General features: G+C 49.4%; 7 protein-coding genes across 7 annotated transcripts; 4 read left to right on the top strand and 3 right to left on the bottom strand.

Moving 5' to 3' along the window:
• Positions 1-379: 379 nt before the first annotated feature.
• Positions 380-1,582, top strand: CI109_105262 (uncharacterized protein; the record flags this gene model as incomplete). The annotated part of the gene is made up of 3 exons (XM_032003285.1): positions 380-650; positions 731-1,468; positions 1,536-1,582. 3 exons carry the CDS (start codon positions 380-382, stop codon positions 1,580-1,582), a joined length of 1,056 nt encoding a protein of 351 aa, XP_031862607.1.
• Positions 1,583-2,025: 443 nt separating this feature from the next.
• On the bottom strand, positions 2,026-3,116 carry CI109_105261 (Fe-S cluster assembly protein DRE2; the record flags this gene model as incomplete). Its single annotated transcript, XM_032003284.1, has 3 exons — positions 2,026-2,084; positions 2,155-2,880; positions 2,942-3,116. 3 exons carry the CDS (start codon positions 3,114-3,116, stop codon positions 2,026-2,028), a joined length of 960 nt encoding a protein of 319 aa, XP_031862606.1.
• A 4,889-nt stretch (positions 3,117-8,005) lies between these two features.
• Positions 8,006-10,418, top strand: CI109_105260 (uncharacterized protein; the record flags this gene model as incomplete). The annotated part of the gene is made up of 5 exons (XM_032003283.1): positions 8,006-8,995; positions 9,062-9,155; positions 9,228-9,436; positions 9,490-9,875; positions 9,932-10,418. The coding sequence occupies 5 exons, from the start codon at positions 8,006-8,008 to the stop codon at positions 10,416-10,418; spliced, it is 2,166 nt and encodes a 721-aa protein (XP_031862605.1).
• A 545-nt stretch (positions 10,419-10,963) lies between these two features.
• Positions 10,964-14,927, top strand: CI109_105259 (uncharacterized protein; the record flags this gene model as incomplete). The annotated part of the gene is made up of 13 exons (XM_065967623.1): positions 10,964-10,996; positions 11,110-11,360; positions 11,423-11,459; positions 11,525-11,663; positions 11,723-11,804; positions 11,868-12,122; positions 12,178-12,410; positions 12,462-12,509; positions 12,562-12,728; positions 12,787-13,396; positions 13,451-14,160; positions 14,220-14,397; positions 14,455-14,927. 13 exons carry the CDS (start codon positions 10,964-10,966, stop codon positions 14,925-14,927), a joined length of 3,216 nt encoding a protein of 1,071 aa, XP_065823695.1.
• A 413-nt stretch (positions 14,928-15,340) lies between these two features.
• On the bottom strand, positions 15,341-17,264 carry CI109_105258 (uncharacterized protein; the record flags this gene model as incomplete). Its single annotated transcript, XM_032003281.1, has 10 exons — positions 15,341-15,376; positions 15,486-15,661; positions 15,807-15,828; positions 15,896-15,908; positions 15,980-16,116; positions 16,254-16,435; positions 16,530-16,665; positions 16,744-16,755; positions 16,826-16,986; positions 17,111-17,264. 10 exons carry the CDS (start codon positions 17,262-17,264, stop codon positions 15,341-15,343), a joined length of 1,029 nt encoding a protein of 342 aa, XP_031862603.1.
• A 591-nt stretch (positions 17,265-17,855) lies between these two features.
• On the bottom strand, positions 17,856-19,203 carry CI109_105257 (uncharacterized protein; the record flags this gene model as incomplete). Its single annotated transcript, XM_032003280.1, has 4 exons — positions 17,856-18,385; positions 18,501-18,715; positions 18,842-18,973; positions 19,100-19,203. 4 exons carry the CDS (start codon positions 19,201-19,203, stop codon positions 17,856-17,858), a joined length of 981 nt encoding a protein of 326 aa, XP_031862602.1.
• Positions 19,204-19,686: 483 nt separating this feature from the next.
• CI109_105256 (mitochondrial 54S ribosomal protein bL31m) lies at positions 19,687-20,241 on the top strand (the record flags this gene model as incomplete). Its single annotated transcript, XM_032003279.1, has 1 exon — positions 19,687-20,241. The coding sequence occupies one exon, from the start codon at positions 19,687-19,689 to the stop codon at positions 20,239-20,241; it is 555 nt and encodes a 184-aa protein (XP_031862601.1).
• Between the last annotated feature and the right edge of the window lie 15 nt (positions 20,242-20,256).

The following is a 20,256-nucleotide window of genomic DNA, read 5'->3' as shown; positions in this document are numbered from 1 at the left end:
CCACTTTGCGTGTCCACACGTATTCCACTCTTTTCCCCTCCTTTCCTCTCGATATGCACATCATCCTTCATTAGTTCAATCAGTCAAGTAAGATGGAGCATTGATCGTAGTCCTTCTGGGACGTTCAGTTGAGTGTGCACTCTTCTGCCTGTATCTTTGATTGGTCGAACCACTTGCGTGGCTTAAGAAGGGGCTATCTACTGGCTGCTCGCTCGGACGCCCCGGGAAGGGAAAACAATGTGAGCGAAACGAAATTGGCTTTTCCCTTCTGTCACACTCGTCTCCAAGTTCTGTCAGATGATGATCATCACATTGGCTTGTCTAACTTCATAATGTAGACTTCGCTGGTTACATTCTGCTGGACATGACCACAACTACCATGAGCACCCTTCCCCTTTTCTTCCCTCCGACCGCCCTTCGACAGACAGACCAATGTCGACCAGCTTGGCAAGTCTTGCCCCATCCGAAGGATTCACCATACCAGTCCCAGCCAGCTCCGAATGATCAATCAGGATACATAGAAGACGATGACGATGACATCGAGTTCATAGACTGCACTCAAGAACCTCGAATACCATCACCGCCCCTTACACCGACCATCGAGGCGAAACCCTCCTTCCTCGATGTCCTGGGGGCATACCGTGCTAGCAGTGATCCAATCTTTCTTCCTTCGAAACACTTACACCCCTCCCTTCATTTGGCGGAAACGAACCCTTCCCTGTCTCGAAAGAATCGATGCAATTGGCATATATCGATCCGATCCTGAAAGAGGAGTTGGATATCATCGCCAAGGAAAGAAGGGAGAGGAAGAAGAGGAAAAGGGAAAGGGAGAAGAGGAAGGGGGAGAAACGGATTGCTGCAAGGATCAAGAGAAGGAGGGTCACATTGGGACAGCTGAAACAGAATGAAGGACTGGTGATAGTGGATCTCACCAAAGATACTAAATCTCCAGAAGATTTAGTCGAGTGCAGTCAAAGCGTAATCCAAATAATCGAAGTCGATTTGGAAGGCACTCCATTACCGGCCGAGGACTTCACTGCTCCTGCGCCGTTAAACAGTACTGTTGTGATCAACGACATTGACAAGGGCAACAGTTTTCTGGCGATATCGACGCTGCCAGCGGAGATTGACGATTCGCAACCAGCCACAGCGCACGAAAGCAATGGCGGCTATAAAGACCGGACGGAACCAGGTGAAGCAATAGATATCGACGTTCCGAACGCATTGGCGGTAGATCTCAGGGGTAGCGATGATGAAGAGAACGAACCACTGTTCCCCCCAAGCCTCGACTCGGAGCTAGTCATGAGAAGGGAGCTGTCTATCGACACGGTCGACCTTGGATCGACATTTGAAGACGATTATGACAATCACGACAAAACACCGATCGCGCTGGACGCAGACTCAGAGGACGTTGGCGACGACGACGCTGACGAAATGACAATCACACTCCCATCTGTCCAGATCGAAGGTGAGCTAGCCCCACTCACGATAATGGAAAAGACAGGACTAAGACCTGACTATGCCACTGCTGACAGAAGCGCTGTTTGGACCTAATGGACACACGCTGATGGGGATGACATAACGGATGGACCGAAGGTCAGGTCTCGCAACGGTGCCCACATGGATCAAGGATGGCTTGCATTGTGAAGGAGGAGGTAGTGTGAAGTGATATCGCGATTGTAGAGTTAAGAATTCTGCAACATGAGCCGTTTGTAGTATAATCTTGTATAGTAGTGCTCGATTCGTAGTATTGGTGGATACGTTGTCAATAGATCTCGTCATCATTCTGTGGTATAGGGATTTATGCAAGCAGCAATTTTTCGCTCACGCTTCGTGAACGCTCACAGCTGGACGGCGAGCGACATGAGGCCTAAGAGGTACTTGACACGCACATCTAATTGTAGGTTACAAAATGCATGACATGTGTCCGAAACGACATCTACCCGGAACGAAGAGAAGCTACAGCTCTTGTATCAAGAGCGCGGAAGGAGAAAAAGTCTAAGTGATACAACCCGTAAGGAAAGTCTAAATGTCATCGCCGAGAGAAAGGGTGACCTGCTCTCCTGGCTTGAATGGTGGAAGACCTGATGGACGAGACATTCGATTAGCCATTATTTCTCTGTATCGGACAAAATGAAGAAGAAGCTAACTCACCAAGGTAAGGACAACTGGTACATCGGAATGCGTCTCCGAGATAACAGCTTCCGCAACTGCTCGTCTTCTTTGCCTCTGCTCTTTTCTCAGTCGGCCAGATCCCTTCCATACCCTCTGTCGCTGTCTTCAAGGTCTCTGGAATATCATCGTCGCCTTCTAAGAAGAAAGCCCTCTGAGCTTCTTTGACCGCCGCCGAAGATTTCGACTCTTCCTCCTCCTCCAATTCCTTCAATCCACAAGTACAGTCCTTGCATGCTCGTCGTCGCTTGACGGGTTTACCGTCCGAGGCTGGGAAGATACATTCGGGTCGAGCGTGATCTTCAGGTGTGAGGAGTGATTTCCCGCCGTCAGGAAGGAGGGGGGAATCGATCGCCCATAAAGCGGCTTTACGAGCTTTGTCGCCTGATCGTTTGAGAGTGAGAGGTCGAGCTCCACCCAGCGAAAGCGAGACAGCAGCCGGGGCAGGAGAAGGAACAGATGGGACTGTTGGCAGAGAAGAAGCTGAGGCCGAGGTGTAGGCGAGGATCGAGGTCGAAGGTGTTGGAAGAAGCGGGGTGAATGCTTGCTGAGCAAGCGAAGCGTGAAGTGACTTCAGTTCAGACTCGGTGTGTTGAGGGAGGTGAATGAACAATTGAGTGGATGGTGGGATGGTAGGTAAGAGTTTCTCGGGGAGGGGCAAAGGAAGGACGAGATGGAGTGTGAGAGGCGGTGATGGGAGTGTTGTAGCTAAAGATAACGAGCGGCAAATCAGCATTTACTAGCCTGAAAAGGTGGTAAGCTCGCTCACCATTGTCCAAGATACGATCGACCATCTCTCCTTGAACTTTACCAGCTCCAGCAACGCCTTTCAACTCGGTCAAAAGAGTTTGGTATTCCTCCGCACGTTGCATCGAGCCCAGGACTACCTGAGTAGTGGTGGTAGTGGAGCCAGAGGCATGGTTAAACACATTGGCGTTGACCATGTTGCGAGACGGATGTATGTGGTGTGAGATAAGTCCAGGTGAGTCAAGGGATTGTTTTAGTGACTATGAGAAAGGAGCAATAGTATGTAATGGTTTGTTGAATAGTAAAAGAGCTTTCCAGGTTGATCGAGTGATTTGTTACTGTGAGTAGTGAGTGATGATTCATGCATTTACTTGCCAAAAGTGGAGGGTTAACTGGTCCAAGTGAAAATAATCCGCTGAGTCAAATCATGCACACGATAGGGTACAGCACAATATTACGTAAACACAGACATCTGCTTCCGAAGCAATGCCGGGATTCCGGGTGTGGCGTCCGAGTATGGGTCCAGTCGTCGATTAGAATAGTATAAGAGAATCAATGAGATGTCATGCATAACACATTCATAATCTATTCAATTCGGACCATGTACTATACCTACATGGAACTGGAACAGACAGAGTCTTTACCCGCGGTTTCGTGCAAACGTACTTGGATGGCGAGTCAAGGTTGCCCACATGCCATCCTGGATGACTTCCCCACAACCCCATGTACCGGTTCCCCACTACCTAAATTCATGTGAACCAACTCGCGTCCATGAGCAAGTTCATACATCTGAAACGTCGTATGATCCTTTGATGTTCACTGCGCATCGCTACGATCTGATCCGAGTTGCGACCTGCTCCAAAGACGTGATCATACATATCCGAAAGTTGACTGGATATCTCTGAAGTTACGGTCACGATTGATCCAAGCTACCTCCAGGTGATGTATTTAACTGCGACTAACGCGTGTCTAGTATATATGACCTGTATCTCGTGACTTCCTTGGGTGTGAAACCATCCCGACCCAATCGGAATCCAAAATGTTGAATCAACCATGAACGCGTTGTTTTCCTTCATACTAAACTATCGGAGTCCACCTCCATCGTACCACTTCAGGAACGGAGCATTCAGATCCGACATCCCGAACTTTCCCAATCAGCCTAACCCTTCGCTAATCCGACGTTGTAGGGAATGAGCAGCTCGTATTGTCACGCCATAACAATGATGATGCGGATCCCTCATAGGTTTATATATATATATACAAGCATGGATGGAAGGGGAAGGAATCTGTTTCTTTTTTCATGCATGAAACGTACTTCATAAGCATTACCACCACTACCCATTTTTGAGCTCCTCCCATTCCCGATCATAGCCTCTCGGAGCTCCTCCCTCTCATACTTGATCATATATACAACAAGACTCGAAGGCCACAACCCACTTCACTGCTATTCAACGCAGGTCTTAACAATCGCTGTCTACATCTCGCACTGCTTTTCCACACCGAGCACACTCCCAGACCAACCATTAGCCTCAGAGACCGTTTTTGTCACACCGCAACTTGCCTCGTCAGACCATAACATGACTTCGCTCGCACAACCCATCAACGTCCCTTCTTCTTCATCATCATCATCATCATCATCAAGTTCCTCCTACCCCAACTCACAATTTCCCTCCCGCTCCAACTCGTTCGACAGCACCAGCCACAGCTTGTCAACTAGCCCTTCCTCGCGAATCGGTACGAGTCCATCATCCTCTGTCGGTCAACATCCTTGTCCGCATCTGAGCGAGTTTGTCCAGCAAATCTACAAAGCATGGGGTCAAGGTTCTCAACAGAGTAATAGGAGATGGTAGAGAGGAAAGAGAACCGCGTGAGGGCGAATACGACAATTACATCATACTCTTTGTCGCTGCTCCGAACCTGCCCGTTAGCCCTCGCACCATAATCCGTCGGTTCTGTCTCGCCCTTCCATCACCATCTTCACAAATGTTGTATATATACCAACTGCATTCGGACTACGATCCCCTTCATCAATTTCGCGAAAATCACATATCAGAACACTCCAATTCACTCTCGGCTCACTTGATGACAAAGCCATCACATACACATTATCCCTCGCCCTGGACATCACCTCGTACCTCGCATTCTTGTCATGTTGGGCTGAATACAGCAAACGTGCCGCAAGGCATGGCAGGGCAGGGCAATTGCGTGTCTAGGGAGCAACATTCCATACATATATCTGTTCATATTCATGATTCTTCTTAATGTTGTCATTCTATACTCAGTAACGCATGCATAATACTTCGCTAGGTCATCGAGCCTTCTAGGTCCAGCTGCATTATCAACGAGCTGCTTTCTGGATTCCGTGACGATCATTTATCGAGTTAGACTAGGACATGAGTTTCGGTGGCACCGTAGACCCTGAAGTTTCCTGCGTGATTTGTTGAACTGGAACCTTCCTATCATTTCCTCCATTCCTTTTAGTTCTTCTGTCACTTCGTCCGAGTAGCAATGATCATATCGTTGCGGCGGTAATTTCCTATACTCAACCCAACATACTGTACGTGTTCTCGCGGACCCCCTGATTGCACACCGACACACACAGGAATCCAACATGACACACAGGCCCTGGATTTGTGGTATACACACGCATACACACACACTCATTCACACACAGAGATACACAACCAAGAACATTGGAAGACCTTCTGCGCAATCATGGCGATCCCAGCCCGTGACCGCGACAGGGGGCCGAAGCACCACTCGGGGGTTCGTCTTGCACGTTGTGACTGCGCAAGGGCCGAAGGCTCAAGCGTCTCAAGATCCTACTTCTCTACCGCATTACTGATTGCCCGTGCGCAAGCGTGACTGATGCATCTAGACGTCATGGTACTGACGATTCCGCCGTGTGTATCTTCCTTGTACTTGTGCAGTGAGAAAGGGTCAAGACAACGTGTTAACATCGTTTTGGGGACACACAACTTCTCGGCTAGTTGACCGTCTGTCCTATGGTGGAAATAGTCGTAGAGCTCATCAAGAGAAACAAGTCTTCTACCTTGTCTTCTATACCGCTTCCCTCTATTGACAGTTATTCAATTTGCAACGAAGTCAACGAACACCGATAACGACATCACCTTGTCGATTCTCTACCATTTTGCTTGCTAAGAGTCCTTGCAGCGTGCTTCTGTCAAGCAGTCACACAAGTGCCCACACAGCTCCTTTGAAGGCGATCCTTTGATCATTTCAACATCCTTCCGTCTTCTGTTGGTCTCAGACTTGTCTTCGTCCTGCCTTTCCAACTATCAGGACTTGATCGCCCTGCCCTCGATACTTTGAGCATAGATTTTTCAAGCTCGGATCCGCTCGCGCCGAGAACGAACCAAGCAGAAGGCGGTCATACCGCGACGACATCGCGTGCCCTCTCTTTGACTTTGCCACCACTGTGAGTTTTACTTTTCTTCCACCGTTCTTGGTGAACTGTGGGTCTGGCGTATCTCACTATTAGTGACTGACCGATCATGAGTCAACGCATCACACACTTTGAGTATGCATGCTGACCTTTTGACCCTATCACCGACGCCTTTTCGTTCGCTCACCCTTACTGCACCGCCGACCTAACCTAAAATCCCCGAACTCGTCGAACACACAAATACACACATCCCAATCCCACATCTAATCTACACTTTAACACATCCTCCCTCACTCATCGTCTTTGTGTCGTCCATCAACGTCTATCCTGATCACTATGCTACGAGGTAGAGCGCGACGTCTGACGTCTGACGTCTCATATCATCTCCCTGGCGGAGATTTGGTGTGGACGTACACATCCTTATCCACACGAGATAAGTTGGTTGATCCATCGGTCATATCTCGACGTTGATCGACCTTCCTTCACGAAGGTATGTTGACATCTGCTCGAAAGTTATTAGATAAAAGGCTGAAAGGGGATGTCAGGATTGACTTTTGTTTATCACCTCTTTCACCTACCTTCAAAGCTATTTACATTACGAGTTAGCAACCATTGTCTGTCAAGAAGGATCTTCGACATTGTTACTCATCAACTTCAAAGTCACTTTGGTTTTCCGCTACTGCGCTATCGATAGTACGAATCGACCTGTTCCGATCGATATTGCGTTTTTCTGAAGAAGAGCAATCGACCGACAGTCTTGCACTATCCAACTGTCTTCTGAGCGTCCTCGTTAGACTCAATCTGTGTTGGTGAGTTTCTTGTTCAGTAGATTGAGGGTCTCTCGGCTTGTCAGTCGAAACTCAAGTGATACATCTGTGTTGGACTCTCGTTCCAAGTGTTGTTTACTTGATGCGGTGTCTGCTGGTATCAAAGGGGTCTGCTTAAGGATCCTTGCGAGTTCCTTCCCCGGTCGTCATACTCTGCGCGGTGTGCCGGCGTCTCCTCATCTAAACCACTTCAAGCCTGTGGCAATGTTGCTGACAAATTCTTTCCTTTCACCTCCCTCATCCCTTTCTGGTCAATCCGACCATGACCCCTTGCCACATTTGCTCTTCAAACAACTCTTGCGCATCTGTCCGCGCCGGATTGACCTCCTTTCAACGGACCCTCGTTTCGCCATGTCTGACATGCTTTTCGGTACCGGTAATCTCCTTTGCTGTGTGATCCGGTCAACCGCTGCCATCTGGCACGCTTCTCGCTCACTGCCACCTCCGTTTTCGTCTACTCTGTGCTCCAATTTCCACGCCATTCCTTTGTTCTCTCACAGCTTTGCCAAAGCTCTCGTCCAGTGACTTGACGACGTACCTTGGCCAAGCCCAGGTATACTGTATCAGGTGAGTTGAAACGCCCCAAGGACTTGAGAGCAATCGTCTGAAGGAGGTGGCTGCGCTCGGTGGAGTCGAGCTGACGTCGGTCTCCCCTCTTATCGCTGTTAACCCTTCGACGCCACTGATCCATATCTTGTCCTTTTAACGGATACCTCGATACCCCGTTCGAATCTCTTTTCCCCATCGAATTCTACTTTTCGAATCCCTTTCATCCACCTACGGCAGTCCTTACATAGCCAATTCACTTGGACACTTGTCTTGATCGTCATCGCGAGCCATTAGTCATCTCACAATGACTTCAGTCCTCCAACCGACGTTCGATGCTAGTCGACCGCAGTCCCACCAGGGCCTCCAGTCTTCTCCTATCGGTTCGCCACAGGTTCACCGACCTTCTTCTTCCCAAGCGTCTCTCCACGTCGCCCCTGCTGGATCCTATTCCCCTAACTTTGGGAACGGTCCATCTCCTCAGCCAGTCTCAGCGTATCCAACTTCCCAGTTCCGATCGTTTCCTCCAGGAGGCATAGATCTTACAGGGCCACAGAACTTCCTCCTCAGCGGAGCTTATCCTCCCACAGCGCCTCCCATCTCCTTCTACCCCACTGGTCCAACGCAAATCTACGATTCGGGTCGATCGCAACCGATGATCCGAACAGTGAGCCATGCTCATCCTATGCTTTCGGCCACCGACCGTACAGTCTCGTCTCGCTATTCGTCCTCTCCTCAGTCTGCCACTGGACTAATCACGGATGGCCCACCCACTGCGGCCGGTCAGCAGCCTCAGATCTGGGGTAACCCTTCCTTCATCTTCCAAGCCGACAACAGCTCCAAGCACATCAATCCGTCGCTTTTCGACATCAACAACGGTCAAGGATACACAATGTCTCGATCCACCTCGGGTGCCAGTGACGCTCTCTCAGATCACGGTCGACTGTTGACCCCAAACGTTGATTACCATCAAGACCGCTTGAGTCCGTTCGAGCAAGAAGTTCGAAAAGTGTCGGACACACTTGGTCCTAATACCAAACGTTTCCTGTCCAACACCTTCAACCCCTTAGATCTTCAATCACACTCACTTAACATCTCACCTCACCCCCAGCCCGGTAACGTGTTCTATGGCGGTCGTGAGTACGCCAATGACCACTTTGCCACGTCGGCAGAGAGAGGTGGCGATGTGAAGCCAGATCTCAACGTAATCGATACCGATTACGAGCGGGAGAGACAAGCGCAGATTATGGAGAACAGGAAGTTGTTCGAAGAGGTTGGACTGAGCAACCGACCTTCGGTGAGTGGTCGGAAAACACTTCGAGCAGCGGTTACATTCAGCTGATGAACGTGTTTGACGTCGTAGTTCGGAGCTCGTCCGCGAAACGCCAGCGGTATGGGTAACGGTAACTCGAGGAAGGTGTCGACACCAGTCAAGAAGCGTCCTTACCTCGGGCCGGGTGAGTATCAAAGTGAGCGATCCCCGTTTGCCTCGAGCGAGTATTGCTGACCCGTCGCCAATCTATGGTCAGTGCGAGCTTCGCCAAGGATTCGTCAAATGAGCCGTGGCGTCTCCTACGCTGATCTCGACGGACGCGGGGATGAATCTGCAAGCGACGAAGAAGACGAGTACACCGATGGCGATTTGGAGGACGAAGAAGACTTCAGACCCTCCAAAAGGTCTAAAGGACGAAAACAAATGTTCAACAGGAAGAAGTCGGCTTCTTACGGTTCAAGAAGGGTGAGTGTTTTCGATTTACTGTTCAAGTAGCTTGTTGCTGACCAAGCAAATAGACCGTTTCGTCGTCTGCGTCTCAGCTGTCCTTGTGGGGTCTCCTTCAAGTCTATCCTGACATCCCACACCTCTTCCCTTTGTTCTACTACACCTTGAACAACGACCTCACCATCAACTCGGACTCTGTCCCGTTGATCGGCTCAATCCCAAGCGCTTGTACACCGCTCGAAAAGGCCGATACACTCCAAGCCTTCTTCCATCGTGGCAAGCGTGTACTTGCGCAGCTCGACGCGTTCTGTGCTCGATGCGATAGGAAGTACGACGGACCTGAGCAGAAGTGGCCTGAACTCGACTACCACACCAGAATCGCGGTGAGGGACGTCAGAAGGAAAGCGGTGGAGCGATGTGAGAATTACAAGTACACCAGACGTGATCTTCTTGACAAGTGAGTCTAGGCTGCTCTCAGCAACCAAATGTTGGGTGCTAACGACCATACATTAGGGTCCTCGGAAAGAACAGGTGGCAACCCATCGAAACCGATATGATCCATTGGCGTGTCGGTATGGCGGAGAACGACCCAGCAGGCGATCTACACAACGTCACTCTCACACTTCCGACTCCGCCCCCTCATCTCCTTTATAGCCAACAACGATCTGAGCGAACGATCAGAGCTATGCCCTCACGAGCGAGGATCGCTTCGGCTGCCGCACCTCGCACAGTCAGTATCGCCATGGCTGAGCCTGACGATTCGATCTACACCTCGAATATATACTCGGCACATGGTCCTCCTCCTCCCATGTATGGCGAAGACCAGGTCCCCATGTCGGTCCAGATGCCAAGTCTTCCGTCCGCGACTGGTAGCTCTGGACATGCGCATTTTGCCGGAGACAACGCCGGCTGGGAGAACATGCAGAGAGGTCATAAGAGATCGAGGAGCGATGAGGTTGCGACTTCGCCAGAGAGTGAAGGTTACGATGAGACCGCTTGAGATCCCTCGATCGATGTAGTCGTGGACGTGGATACCCAGCATCCTGTTGATATCATCTTTTTCTTTTCCTACTTCTCTTTATCTTCCACTCATTTTCTTCTCCGTTGTTTGGCTATCTTTGTGTGTATAATCCTTTTTGCGTGTTTCATTTGTACTATCTTTCTTTGGCGTTGTTGTTAAGCGAAAGGGGTATGAAGTAACGGACAGTAGATCGTATCTATAGATATGCATCTGTACATGATAGACAAGCTTCGGAAGGGAGAAGAACGAGACAGCGTTTGATGCAGTGCAGCAAGTGAATGAATCCATCACATTGAATGAAGCGTCATTAGACTCTGGGTTCTACTGCGTACGTACCGCGTGGTCGCCTCGAGTGGAGGGAAACAAAAGTGTCAATGCAAAGTCATCGATCCTCAACTTGATATCCTTTCTTCTCGCTCCCCTTCGTTGTCTTGCAATCCTTGGCTTTCTGATACTTATCTTTGTAATACCCTTGCTCTGTCTGTACCGGACTGGACTGGATAGAGATATAACGAATACGCAAAATGGAATTCTCAAACTTTGAAGGTGCTTCTCAGGTAAGTGATTGTTCATTCTCGTCTTGTTGCCACCTATATCTCAAGGACGATCTAACTGACGGCTGAACTATTCTCGCACTTCATACTTTCGCCTTTTATGTCCCCACGTACAGTATGGTGCCGATCTAGACGATACCACCTCAGTCTACTCTGCCATACCTAACACTCACGCACCTTCCACGATCAACGGCGATGATCTAGCCAGTCAGATTGGCGACATGTCAATATCCCATGGTCACGGCCATGGTCACGGGCACGGTCATCCCCACGAACATGATCCGAGAATGGGGGGTGGATATGGTGATGAGGAATACGAAGAGAGGGAGAGAGCGATGTTAGGTGTCGGGGTGGAACATGCTTGCAGGTGAGTACACTGATCTGTGCACGGCGCGAACTCAATAGGTTCGGTGCTGATGTCGGTGATAGTTATTGTGGTATACATAACCCTCAATGTGTTGTGAAGGTGAGTCAGCACTCCCTCCCCTGACTCATGACACGGATCGAAGCTGATGCCCGTCAATGTAATAGTGCCTGCATTGTAACAAGTGGTTCTGCAATTCGCGAGGAAACACCTCTGCATCACATATTGTGAATCATCTGGTCAAGGCGAAACACAAGGAGGTGGTGTTGCACAGGGAGAGTGCGCTGGGAGAGACTATTCCGGAGTGTGAGTCATGCGTCACCATTAACTCATGGAGTGAGTGAGTGAGCTGACGTTGATTAAAGGCTATAATTGTGGAAGTAAGAATGTGTTCATGTTGGGTTTCATTCCCGCTAAGAGCGATACCGTTGTCGTCCTCCTTTGTCGGTGAGTCCATTTTCGTGTCATTGTTTGCGATCATGTGTTGGGGCTGACAGTGAGATACACCAGTCAACCCTGCGCGGCCCTCACCAACTCCCGTGATATCAACTGGGACACATCTCAATGGTCCGCCATCATCGATGATCGATCTTTCCTCTCATGGCTGGTCAAAGTCCCCTCCGAGGCCGAACAGCTCAGAGCGAGACAGATCTCTCTCGCGCAGATTGCGAAGCTGGAAGAGTTGTGGAGGGAAAATCCGGATGCGAAATTGGAAGATGCGGAAGCGCAGTCAGGTGAAGAGGAGATGCAACCTATCTTACTCAGGTGAGCAGCTGTTTCCCTCTTGCCCGATTATGATAATAGCTGATGCGTGCGTTAGATATGAGGATGCGTATCAATACCAAAATATCTTCGGTCCTCTCGTCAAAATCGAGGCAGACTATGACAAGCGAATGAAAGAGTCACAGACTGAGAACGACATCACAATACGATGGGATATGGGTCTGAATCAAAAACGACTGGCATGGTTCTGCATGCCAAAATTGGAGAGTGGGGAAGTCAGATTAGCCGTCGGCGATGAGCTGAGATTGAAGTTCGTCGGATCGAGTAGCAGTATGGGAGGAGTTAAGGGAATGCAGGCATTTGCGAAGAATGGCTGGGGAGGCGGTGGAGATTGGGAGGGCATTGGAAGTGTTATCAAGATTCCCAACAGTGAGTATAGCAGCTAGTCCACCACTGTGAGCTCGGCTGATCTATTGAATAGACGTTTCCGACGAGATTTGTCTCGAGTTGCGACGAAACGATGGCGTCCCTGCCGATTGCACACACGGATTTTCAGTCGACTTCGTCTGGAAGGCTACGAGCTTCGACAGAATGCAGGCGGCTATGAAGACTTTCGCCATTGACGAGAAGAGTGTCAGCGGTTACATAGTAGGTGTTGATCTGCGTGACGTCGGGAGATCTTATGAGACTAATGAGCGGCATTTAGTATCACAAGCTCCTCGGACACGAGCTTGAACCTCAGGTTCTTCGAACCCAGATGCCGAAACGTTTCTCCGCGCCGAACCTTCCCGAACTCAACCATTCTCAAATGGCAGCGGTCAAAGCAGTCCTGCAAAAACCGCTCAGTTTGATTCAAGGTCCGCCTGGTACCGGTAAAACCGTCACGTCCGCCTCAATTGTCTACCACCTTGCGAAGATGAACCCTGGTCAAGTTCTCGTCTGTGCGCCTTCCAACGTCGCTGTCGATCACCTTTGTGAGAAGATCCACCAATCTGGTCTCAAGGTCGTTCGACTGGCTGCGAAATCGCGTGAAGCTCTTGACTCGAATGTCGCTTTCCTCTCCCTGCACAACCAAGTCGCAAACGCCGATACCCATCCTGAGTTGCAGAAGCTCATTCAGCTCAGAAACGATCAGGGCGAGTTGAGTCAGAGTGATGAAAGGAAATACAAGAGTTTGGTCCGCGCGTGTGAGAAGGATATCTTGAACGCCGCCGATGTCATTTGCACGACTTGTGTTGGTGCCGGAGACCCGAGGTTGACCAAGTTCAAGTTCAGAACGGTTCTGATCGATGAGGCTACGCAATCTGCGGAACCCGGTGAGTTCAGTCATTACTATCCTACGATTGTAGCTGACGGTTTTGATCATGTAGAATGTATGATCCCCTTGGTCATGGGCTGCAAGCAGGCTGTGCTTGTCGGTGATCATCAACAGCTTGGTCCTGTCATTATGAATAAGAAAGCGGCGCGAGCCGGTCTTTCGCAATCTTTGTTCGAGAGACTTGTCATCCTCGGTAACCGACCCATCCGACTTCAAGTGCAATATCGAATGCACCCATGTCTGTCCGAGTTCCCCTCCAACATGTTCTACGAGGGAACACTCCAGAACGGTGTTACTGCTCCTGAGCGATTACGAAAGAATGTCGACTTCCCGTGGCCGGTCAGTGATACTCCGATGTTCTTCCACCAGAACTTGGGTACCGAGGAGATCTCGTCGAGTGGAACATCGTTCCTCAATCGAACAGAAGCGTCCAATGTGGAAAAGATGGTTACGAAATTCTTCCGATCCGGTGTTCTGCCCAGTCAGATCGGTGTCATCACGCCGTACGAGGGACAAAGGTCATACGTCTCTTCGTACATGCAACTGCACGGATCGTTGAAGAAGGAGCTGTACAAGGAGGTGGAAGTGGCGAGTGTTGATGCTTTCCAAGGTCGAGAGAAGGATTACATCATCCTGAGTTGTGTGAGGAGTAACGAACACCAGGGGATTGGTTTCCTAAACGACCCGAGACGATTGAACGTCGCGTTGACCAGAGCCAAGTACGGTGTGGTCATCTTGGGTAACCCTAAGGTTCTCAGCAAGGTGAGCAGATATTCAAGAAGGCTTGTGGATCAAGCGCTGATCAGATGCGGGTGTGTTAGCATCCTCTCTGGCTCTACCTTTTAACTCATTTCAAGGAGAAGTCTTGTTTTGTCGAAGGTCCACTCAGCAACTTGCAACCCAGTATGATCCAATTCAGTCGACCCAAGAAGTCCTTAGCTGCTGCGATGGACCCATTCAAGCGGCGTGAGGCCCCCGCAAGCGAGTATCTCGACAAGCGTGAGTGGCCTGCTGAGTTCGTATATTTCAAACCTTCGCTGACATTTGCTTGCTCAGTCTCTGGCAATGTACCTGGTCCCGCGGCTGGTCGATTCGATCCAGCTTACTACCGAACTCACAACGCCATGTCATTCGTACCTCCCGACGCTCAATCGGTTGTCAGTCAAGCATTGACCTCCAGCTCTGCATTCCCTCTTTTCCCCGGAAACAAAGGGAAATCATATACCGGCTACGCGTCTTCGGTCGTTTCACAACAACCGACAGACGGTGGCATGGTCGGAGCTTCATCGCTTGGTTTGCCACGTAATAGTGGACATCCTAATGCTGGGATTGGCGGAATTGGTTATTCCCAATTCGATAGGTTGGCCAATGGTAATATCGGTACCGATGGTGGGATGAGAGCGAATGGCAGGAGAATGTCAATAGGGAGTGAAGCTGCAAGCGCTTCAATGTACGCTTATGGATATAAAGGTGGAGAAGATGACGTGCAAAGTATCGCACCGAGTCAAGCGGGGATGACCGAGTTTTAGTGGAACTACACGAAGGGAAGGTGGACGGTGGACGGTGGACGATCGGCAAAATCGATCACTTGATACGATAATTTGGATCAATAGCCGTTGAGTGTCGATCATCAATATCGTCATTGTGCTTGCATGACCGCTTGCAACGCATGCGCCTCGCATACGAGCGGGAGCAACGTTCACTTCGGAGCTGTGATGATGAGATGAGTGCGGAGGCAGTATGTGGAAGGGAGACCGGGTAGTAAGAGGCAGAGTGTGGATGTGTCATGTTCAGAAGATGCGATGTGCATTATGCTATGTGTGATCATTATTTACAAGTGCCAATGCATGTCCGTACCCTGATAATATGCATATATGTGTGTCCCTCTTTGTCCTGACATTGAAATTGTGTGATCCCAGCATATCGTCCAATCGTTCCGAGCTTATCCACGAAGTTTCTTGTACTCGGCCATGATCAACTGTGAGGCAAAAACAGGATGTCAGCATGAACTCAGAACATCCTGCCTTATGCCTTATCGACAAGAGCGGGCCAGTCATATGAGATGGAGAGTCAAGAACCGAACTCACTTCGTTGAAAACGAGCGTACAGATCGTATGCGGTGTGATACGCAAGAAATGGGCAGTCGTACCCTTGTACCAACCTGCTATCCCTTCAGCTTTGAAGGTCTTCCAAAGACAATCGATGGGACTGGTGTAGAGCGCGCCTCGGACTCGGCCGGTTATAGGGTCTTTGATGGTGTTTTCTGTAGTGAAGGTGGGATTGTCAGTACTAGATCTCATGACCGATTGAGTGATCACGAAGCTGAGGGTGTGGCTGAAGTGTATAGCCTGGGTAATGGGGATGGCCGTAATAGACAAAGCAGCCAGGTCGGAGTTCATCACACTCACGATTGTACATTCTTGTTAAAGCCTACGTGTAGAAGAAGCAAAACTGGTCAGCTTCGTGTTTTCGCAGTATCCTTCACTTATCAACTTACAGTATCCGCCGGTCTATGAACGTAAAGCAGAACCACGGTCAGCGTCTATCACAACTTCCCTTCTGTGTCGAGTCGTCCACTCACTGCATGGCCAAACAAACGCAAACACCCGATAAGGACGAAGCGAGCAAGAATGTCCAGAAACTATCGGCTCTCATACCTGCCTTTTCGGTGAGGTAGTATTTACCCATATTGTATGAAGGTAATTGAACCGATGAGCCCTGCATCAACGTGTGACAACACACATCAGCGACCCGTCTCTTGGTCTCATGCCGCCATGTTATTCGTTCGCGACGATGAATTGATCGCATTTGGAGAGGAGACGGGACATGGTTGAGGCAGGGAATAAACAACTCACCATAGCCGTTCTCAAGAAAGCAGTATTCACACCCCTCCACAAACCCAACACACCGTCCGATCTCAAGATGGTCCGAAGGGCGTCAAACGAGTTTTTGTAGTAATGTTGTGCGCCGACGGGTAGTGCGGGAGAATAAGCTTGGATACGGGCTTTGACGAGGAATAAGGGTGATCCCAAACCGGCTACAAGAGTACAAAGCAAGGGTGAATATTAGCTTCTTGTGGACTGAGCCAGGTAGAAGGGGCTGATTAGGTACAGCAGCAAAACCGAACATACCTCCTATACATCCTGTAAGCGCACCAGCTGTCAAGGCAGTAGCAGCTAATCCTTCATTCGGATCACGCCCTATTGTCTTGTTCAATGTTTTTCGAATAGGCTCGTAGAATCCTAATCTTGAACCGTTGAGGAGGATCTGTCACCGGATAGATATGGATTATCAGCTTCAAGACCATCGATATCACTTTGGTAGGAGATTAGTCGGACAACTGACCTGATATCCATACTATGCACATTCCAAATCGAAAGTCAGCTCGCGAATATGAGCCAAACCACGCTGCCCAGACAAAACTCACGGCAGGTCCTAAACCCCTTTGCAAACCTCTTATACCCTCATGTTTCCACGTCTTTCGAAACACGTCAAAGACATTATTGTACACTTTCGGGGCTGAGGGATTGTGTCGTTGCAGTTCACCCTGTAGCTGTAATCGTGTTTTCATCGTTTCGGGGATATTTGCTGCGGCAGGCGCAAGAACACATCAACTCAGCTTGACAGCTCAGCTAAACTGGAACACCGGCAAAGACCACGCAAGACCCGCAAGTTCCTTCTTTTCTTGACTGTAGCTTAGCGCTTCACTTACAGATTGTCACAGCTCCACATCCTGCTAGACCACCACACATGAAACTCTCCCAAAGGTTCAAGGGCGCTTGTACGACCTTTGCAGGGGTAGGAACTCCGACGGGCGCTGCTTTTGTGGGTGTTGGAAGTGCGGCTTGGGGACTTGATGAGGACATGATGGCGAATGGGTTGTGTGGTAAGGTGAAACCTGTCCGTTCTCAAATGATACTTTATATAGATAGATAGATAACAGATAATTGAGGTTGGGGCGATAAATCGGTTAAACCTATTTTAAGTACGTATGTGATGGGATGCGAGATGGGGAGCGAATGGCCGTGTGCTCGAGTACAGCGTGATGCGCCGGATAAGCGAGACCGAAAGCGAGGGGTACGCAGCTATTGATTAAAGGAAGGTATCAACGAATGGCCGGACAGATCAGACGGGTTTAACAATTATGATGAGATTGATCGTGAGGTAATGAATGTAATGATGTCGTGAAGCATGCATCATTTGACCGAGTGACTCGAAACGCGCTTCGGGACAGTGCTTCGGCTATCGGGATCAATCTCCGCACCACCGGTTTCAAAAGTGATCGATCAAACCATAACGCGCCTAACCATCAATCATTAAGGAATAGGCGTGGGTTTTCCTTTGCAGTCGTACTATGCTGTGCTTGATGGCAGTGTCTACCTTGTGATATGATACATGTGGCCCGATGCGATTGTAGATCTGGACGTGTGATGCTCTTCTCGGTTCTGCTCCTCTCATTATAGCAGCAGCCAAGGTCTGGCTTCCCAGAATTTATTCCCTATTATATCCTCGTGGATCACAACAACCTCTCCTTCTGTCCCTTCGTACGGCTTGATCTTTTTCGGCTTCTTCTCCGTGCGATGTGGGCGACTCGGACCGTCAGTCACTTCCGTTGCTGCGACTGACGATTGGATTTCGGTCCCCTCATCCGATTTATTCGTATTGATTGAGATTGACTCCGACTGCTGATTGGGAGTAGGTATCCTCGACGAAGTGGACGACGAAGCAGAGGTTGGAATATCGTCGATTGTCGCTCGTATCGGTAGTTTCGATGTCGATGCGTGTGTAGATGGCGGTTCTCGAACGCATATACTTCCTTTTCGGTATATTTCCGGTATGTTATTATAGTTGATACCATATTGCGAGAACAGAATCTCGTTCTTATCTTTCGAATCGGTCCCTTGTAATGTCTTGTTCGCTTCTGCTGTCGATTGACCGCCGTGAACCAAGGCCCAGAAAGTTGTATTGTACAAGTTGTTGATGTGCGCTACGTCGGAAAGAGTATAGGGTAATCAGCATGTGGCTGCTGCGTCAAAAGCGGTTCTCCTCTTCGATGGTGCGATGAAAGAGGCGCGACGAGAAGCAAGCTCTGATCTACTCACTATCAGCCTGTCTCCAGCTGAAATAATCCCTCAATTCTGTCACTCCTGGATACAGCACAACTCTCGAATCAAAACATGGCGGATATTGAAGTGGCATATTTGGAAAGAAATGGGGCCAGTAGAAGACGTAGGATGAGGTGAAGAGGGATACAATGGAAGAGTTGATCTTGCTTCGACGACGATTGTATAGCTTTGAAGAGCGTTTGATCAGAAAGCTAGTAGAATAGCCGACGTTAGTCCAGCTCGGGACGCATCGACTTGTGTTTTATATCTCAAAGTAGACTGGACTCGTCGACGCTGTTTGACATGGAAGGGATCGGGCTGATGCCACGCGCACATACCTATACTCGTCACTCTCCCCAAAGGCCATGATCACGTCCTTATATTCCCCCATAACGCTCTTCGCAGCCATGTCCATCAGGTCGAGCGCGCGCCGGTCATTAGGCTTTTCGAATGAGTGTGTGTCGGAGAATCTACGTAGCGAGGCAAGGGTCAGCTATTTCGAACAAAGCATAGCGAGTCAGTCCGTTCTGCATGTATCGAGGGAGACGTAAAAGGACGAGAGATGATAAGCTTGTGAAGCATGGATAATGACGTACTTGTGAAACCCTCTTCCATCTATTCTCACGACGATGAAAGTGTTTGGCATAAGAGGATCAGGCAACTCATAGTTCCTGACATACTCGAATCGGGATTTGGCCATGTTGGTCGTATCTCGGCGTGTATTGTATAGCCCGATTGCACCCTCCGTCTTCGTCTTTGAATGTGAGTATGTTGTGATTCCGATTGTTCAGACAATAAACTTGAGGAGGTTTACGACCGATCTCCTGAAATTATCGTTCCAATTCTTGTAAACAAATGTTGAGTTCTGAGCCCAAACTACTTTCCCACGGTTGAATTCCCGGACGATTTCGACTTTCTCCTCCTTTCATCCTCAAGCTGGATATTTCAACGTCTGTCAACTTGCTCGCACTCGTCTTCTACATAGGTATCTGCATTCTCAGCCTCACGAAAGATTCTCCTACACCACGACGTCATTCATCGCACGATCATATTGACGACTTCCGTTCAATCGTCAAACAAACTTTTTCGTTTCTCATCACTTTGTTGATCATCGATTGTCCACCCTCGAGGACATCACCTTCATCGATATCGAATTCGCATAAATCTCACACCTGCCTGCAAGATGTCGCAATCTCTCTTACGTTCGATCTCCACATCCCCTTCCTCATCTCTCATCCGACCAACATCCCAACAAATCCGAACCAAAACATCCACCGCCTCCCCCTCTTCCTTATGGCTCTCCCGAACTCATCTCCAACCTCAACCTTCTATCCCTCCGCCTGTCCCCCCAAAATACCCAATGCGAGTCGTCCTTTCCGACGGATCATCTTTCACCGCCTACACGACCGCCCCAACACCTTCCACCAAGAAATTGACAAGAGACGTATTGAATAACCCTCTCTGGGCACCTGCTTCTGAACGAAGAGGTTTGGGCGAAGGTGAAGAAGGTCGTGTTGGTAGATTTAGAAAGAGGTTCGAAGGTCTCGGTTTGGACGGTACCCCTGCTCCTGCAGCCAATGCCGGTGCTGGTGCGAACGAACAGGGTGGGGAGACGAAGGAAGGTGCATTCGAAGAGAATGATCTCGATTGGATGTCAGAAGGTGCGCAGGAGGAGAAAATCAGTGAGAAACAGAGGAATCCAGTCAAGGCTGCTAAGAAAGGTGGAAAGAAGAAGTAAACGGTGGATTGGAGA

This window comes from Kwoniella shandongensis, chromosome 9, assembly GCF_008629635.2.
Source record: "Kwoniella shandongensis chromosome 9, complete sequence".
NCBI classification, from domain to species: Eukaryota; Fungi; Basidiomycota; class Tremellomycetes; order Tremellales; family Cryptococcaceae; genus Kwoniella; species Kwoniella shandongensis.
This window is presented reverse-complemented; position numbering and strand designations above follow the sequence as displayed.